The sequence below is a fragment of the Theobroma umbraticum genome, unplaced genomic scaffold (assembly GCF_002168275.2).
Source record: "Theobroma umbraticum cultivar Fairchild unplaced genomic scaffold, ASM216827v3 scaffold_86.0, whole genome shotgun sequence".
In the NCBI taxonomy this organism is placed as follows: domain Eukaryota; kingdom Viridiplantae; phylum Streptophyta; class Magnoliopsida; order Malvales; family Malvaceae; genus Theobroma; species Theobroma umbraticum.
The window spans coordinates 5,203,155-5,208,600 of NW_018397263.1; the positions used below are offsets into that span (position 1 = coordinate 5,203,155).

The 5,446-nt window shown below is 35.1% G+C and overlaps 1 protein-coding gene across 2 annotated transcripts; it reads left to right on the forward strand.

The window, feature by feature from the left end:
* The first annotated feature begins 2,918 nt into the window (after positions 1–2,918).
* On the forward strand, positions 2,919–4,632 carry LOC110420492 (short chain aldehyde dehydrogenase 1-like). 2 transcript variants are annotated; one of them, XM_021433823.2, is made up of 3 exons: positions 2,919–3,054; positions 3,174–4,002; positions 4,540–4,632. In XM_021433823.2, the coding sequence occupies exons 1-2, from the start codon at positions 3,017–3,019 to the stop codon at positions 3,967–3,969; spliced, it is 834 nt and encodes a 277-aa protein (XP_021289498.1). In that variant the 5' UTR covers positions 2,919–3,016; the 3' UTR covers positions 3,970–4,002; positions 4,540–4,632. The 2 variants fall into 2 exon arrangements, with proteins under 2 accessions (XP_021289498.1, XP_021289497.1); XM_021433822.2 differs by lacking the exon at positions 4,540–4,632 and having other exon boundaries at positions 3,174–4,328.
* Positions 4,633–5,446: the final 814 nt, after the last annotated feature.

Sequence of the window (5,446 nt, forward strand, 5' to 3'; positions counted from 1 at the left end):
TTCATGCCTTTCTGCGTTAGCTTGGTCATAAAAGCTACAATCTTAGAAAAATCCTTAATGAACTTGAGGTAGTAGTTGGCTAGTCCTAAAATACTACAAATCTTTGTTATCGAAGTCAATCTTGGCCACTTCTCCACATCCTTGATCTTCTTTAAGTCCATTGGTATTCCTTCAAAATTTGAAGCACAATCTTCATGTGTTACTCATGCTCCTCACAACTCCTCGAGTATATTAAGATGGCATCTATGAACACCACAATGAACTTATCTAAGTATGGCCTAAATACTCGATTCATCATATCTACAATAGCTATAAGGGCATTAGTCAATCCAAATGACAGCACTAAAAACTCATAATGGCCATACCTTATGCAAAATGCAATCTTGAGTATGTCTCCATCTTTAGTCCTCATCTGGTGATAGCTTAAGCATAAATCAATCTTGGAGAAACATTGCGCTCCTTGTAACTAGTCAAACAAGTTATTGATCCATGGAAGAGGATACTTGTTCTTCACTGTAACCTTGTTCAATTGTCTATAGTCGATATACAATCTCATCGACCTATCCTTGTTCTTCCCAAACAAAATTGGTGCATCCTATGATGAGACACTAGAGCATATGAAACCTTTGTATAGCAAGTCCTCTAACTAGTCCTTGAGTTTTGATGGTGCCATCCAATAAGGCGGAATAAAAATCGGACTGGTGTCCTATACCAAGTCTATACAAAACTCTGTCTCCCTTTTTGGAGTTAATTTGCGTAGCTCCCCCAAAAACACTTTTACAAATTCTCCCACAATTGGTACATCAGCCACATTACCCAATTCCACTTAGGTATCCAATTGCACTGCCAATAATCCTTGGCATTCTCAACTCATCAGTCACATAACAATTATGGCTGATATAACACTGCTCGAGGCCATGCAATATTTTCTATTTTTGACTCTTCTCTCCAATATAATTTAGCAAATCAGCTTAGCATTTAAAAATGCAATATTTTCTAAGGCAAATCTCAAGTTATACATTCAAAAACAAATATTTTCCAAACTCAACTAAGGATTTTCTATTCTATCCTTTAAGCTAAGGTTGTGGTTTCACAATACCACTGTTATCATCCCCTTAGCTTGCACTATGTACCTTCTATCGGTCTCATTGAACTTACATCTCTCAAACACCACTAGATGCCCCTCTTGCATCAAAACACCTCCAATAGCAAAAGCCAAGGCATTGGTGTGGACCTCATATATGGTTTGGTGTGATCTGGTCGCACCAACATTGCTTCCTCACACATCACCTTTTTCAATCCCTGGAAGGTGTTGTAAAAGGGGTAGTCATTGATCATTTCTTTCACATTTAATTCTTTTTAACTTTTCTTTAAAAAAATGCATGCACACAAATATATAAAATGAACAATATTTTAGTAAAGTCATAATCTAATTAATGTTAAAAGAAATTAATTATTTAACTTTATATGAAATAATTATTATTTAAGGTCATATATTGTTTAATCAATTTCCTCTTTTTAGTCAAATGTTACCCCACTCTTTACAATCTGCTAGTACTTTATAAAAACTTTTAGGAAAACATGACTAACAAGATTGAGGCTTTCTTGAAGATGAAATGGGTGTGAAAGTATTATTCAACCCATAATTCTAGTCTGTTTTTATTTTAACACTTTTTCAATTCTACATATATAGCAATTTGTGAGCAATTAATATATAGTTTCTATAGTTTTACATATTCCTTGATACTAGATGAAGGAAAGGGAAAGGCACATGGAGCAGGCCAGATGATCTGATGGTTGTATTTTGAAATAAAAATCTTGTAATACAGCTTAGCGTAGACTGTTCCCAAACTTTGTGCAAGAATCACATGGCAGTAAGTCGTCGGCTAACAAAAGGATTTAGAACTGTATTCGCAACTGACCGGAATTCTGAATAGATATCTACTGATTTTAGTGCACTACGTCAACATTATAATATTCAAATATTAGTCAAAAACAACATGCATACGTAAAGGATGAAGTTTCCTTGAAAATAAAATAAGCGAGAAAAGGTGGTGTTCTTTTTCTAGCTTTGGAAAACTTTACAAGTAAAATTTGATTTGCCTTTCAAGGATGGATCTAGGATTAAATTACTGGAGGACAAAAATTAGATAAAGTTAACATGTTTATGTATATAAAAAATTTGGGTTAAACATATATATATTTAACATACTTTATGTAATTTATTGAAGTTGAGCACCATGATATTTCACGTCATAAAAGTTATCAATAATTGATTTTGTATCAAACTTTTAAGCAATATGTTTTTCAATATAAGTAACCATGCAGTAAGTAGGAAAATCATCTTTTATCTTATTCCTAAGTTTGTTTATAGTGTTCATAGCAGAAAATAACCTCTCACTTATTGCAGTTGAAGCTTTTTTTTTTTTAACTTTTATCATTTAAATGTAATTTCCTTTTAATAGTTTTTATTATATATTGTCTTATCTTAAAGTCATACCGTCATGATCTTGTCCTCTTGAGTTTATAAGTCACACTTCTATGACTGCTTAATTAGTGCTTATTAATTATTGGTGGGTCTATGTTTGGAATAGTGGTATGTTTTCATAAATGATAAGCATAAACCCTTCACATGTGTTTCATTTTGACAGGAGGTTGGGAAAAAACATGGGTGGCCACTTGTTTTTGAAAAAACAAAAAATACGTATAAAGATTAGAAAATTTTCAATGGTGAGGGGCAAGCAACCCCATACCTCGGTATGTATCTGTCCCTATTCACGTTGTCACGCTATTTTGTCCTTGCTTAATAGATAATTCGTTTGGTCAAACAAAACTTCAGCTGCCCATGTCTGATCTATTCTATATCCCTAAATTTTATTGTGAGAATTTTATTTTTTCTGTCTTCTATAAAAGCACAGGGAACCATTGATTATGATTCAAACCTCAACAATTCTTGATTGCAAGCTTGAGGAACTCTTCATTGCAGTAGTGATCTCTCATCGATTTCAAGGGAAAGATGAGTGCCAATTCTTCGGTGGCTTCGAACCTAAGAAGGTATGTAAAACACGCTGCAATCATAATGCTAGAATATTCACCGTCTTTCGCTTCCAATTAATAACCTTTATCGTTGGCTGGCATGTAGAATAACCCTGTTTACCTTTTTGCAATTACAGGCTAGAAGGTAAGGTGGCGCTGATAACTGGAGGCGCTAGCGGCATAGGTGAGTGTACGGTAAGGCTTTTTGTCCACCAGGGTGCAAAGGTCGTCATCGCAGACATCCAAGATGATCTTGGGCAATCTATATGTGAAGAACTTGGCCACCAAAGCGTCTCTTACGTTCACTGTGATGTTACAAGCGACTCAGATGTCCGAAATGCTGTCGATTTGGCTGTCTCCACCTATGGATCGCTTGATATCATGTTCAACAACGCCGGTATAGGCAGTCCAGATAAGAGTATAGTTTCTACAGATGATGAGAAATTCAAGAAAGTTCTTGATGTCAATGTATTTGGAGGATACCTGGGTGCGAAATATGCGGCCAAGGTGATGATCCCAGCCAGGAAAGGATGCATTCTCTTTACTTCAAGCGTGTTCTCGGTAATAGGTGGTACTGATGCTGGGCATGCCTACGTTACATCAAAGCATGCACTTGTAGGATTGGCTAAGAATTTGTGTGTGGAGTTGGGGCAGTATGGGATAAGAGTGAATTGCATTTCGCCCTTTGGAGTGGCAACCCCACTGCTGAGGAAACCGTTCGGCATGATGGAGAAGGAGAAAGTGGAGGAGCTGGTTTCCATGGGGGCAAACTTGAAGGGGACAGTATTGGAACCTGACGATGTCGCTCAGGCTGCTCTGTATTTAGCAAGTGATGAGTCCAAGTACGTAAGTGGACTCAATTTGGTGATTGATGGAGGCTACAGCACAACAAACACCTCAATGTCGACGGTTATCAAGAGCCTGTTTTCTTAAAACCAATTTGGTCTGGAATTTACGATAATCATGGTAATGAATAGAATTCTTGTGCCCCGTTGTCACTTGCTCCCTGCCTCATACTCGCATTATTGTCATATTCTTGCTTTATGCTTAGATCATTGCCACGTGTCTAAGAACACAAAATTAGATCATTTGTTACAAATTATTGCATCTTACCGTGCAAATTTATTATTGGTTTGTTTATTAGTCATTTATTATTTACTGAGTCAATGTTTAGTTCTTATTGTTTTGGTTGGACTAAGTCAAAGGTGAGGTGCCAATAAAAGATTGTTTTACTTGGTTATGGGTAAGATTTTACGGAAATAGTTGAGATATTTTAGGAGAGTGACATTATCCTGGAGCTTTAAATACAAAGCATCTAATGTAATTTTGTTAAGATGCACACAAGTTTAAATAATACACAAAGCTCGTATCTCCAGAATTTTCTTTTCTTCCCACTTTGAACACGTATCTTCTTCCTCACTGTTATGTTTTATGGTATCAAAGCCTTGTTAAAGTTTTTTGTATTCTTCCTGTCTATTAAGTCTTGTTTTTGTCTTGTTGAAGGAGATTTAAAATCGTCGAGAGGAAGTCTTTATTCTGCCAAATGGAGTTCGTAAATGGAGGATGTTAGCTCTATGATTAGAGTCTTGAAATGACCAAAAAGTGATCAAACTTTTTTATTTGAACTTCTTGAATGATCTTTGAATTTCTTGTTTGAAAGCTTTTGCAGTGCTTTAGTGTTCCTATACTTAAATGATCTTTTAGCTTCTTGTTTGAAGTTGTTAGTGAAATAAAATATCTTTTGAATACTTTAAATCCCAAATTCAAGCCATGAGAATCAACTTTTTGAAAAGGAAACATCGATTCTTGAAGATACAAAAGCCACTAGAAGAACAAGAGTCAACTTCTCAAGCATCAAGTGATTGAGTTTTGAAGCTACAAAAGAGAAACATTAGAAATTTGAAGAAGAAATTGGAGAATGGATAAGGATGAAGCGGGCAAAAGCAAATTCAAATTTTCAATTTGGCACCCAGGAAAACAAAGAATCGACTTTTGGAAAGGCAAAGATCAATTCCTAAGAAATCTGGGGTAAGAAAAATCAATGTTTCAAGAATGAAAAGATTGATTCTTAGAAAACAAAATGCTCTTAAGGCAAAAAGATCAACTTCTTAGAAATGCATTGATCAATTCTCAGAAAACAAAATGCTTTAGAGATAAGAAGAATCGATGTCTTGAGAAGAAAAGTCAATTCTTAGACTTTAGAAACTAGTCGTTAAACGCAAAAAGACAAAAAAAAAAATGGATAGTTCCTCCATCAAATTATCCCCAATAGCTCTAAAGTTTTCCAACTATAAAAAGGACTTCTCCTACACATTTTAGATAAAAAGAAGAATAGAGAAAATGATTATTTGATCAAGAATCAAATGACAAGAATAAAAGGAGGAAAAAAGAAGTAAAACCAGGATAGAGC

What these genes read in the sequence shown, in the direction of transcription:
- LOC110420492 (XM_021433823.2), top strand. Translation starts at nt 3,017, where the DNA reads ATGAGTGCCAATTCTTCGGTGGCTTCGAACCTAAGAAG. An exon ending in GTGGCTTCGAACCTAAGAAG is followed by an intron (nt 3,055 to 3,173) that starts GTATGTAAAACA and finishes TTGCAATTACAG; the next exon opens with GCTAGAAGGTAAGGTGGCGC.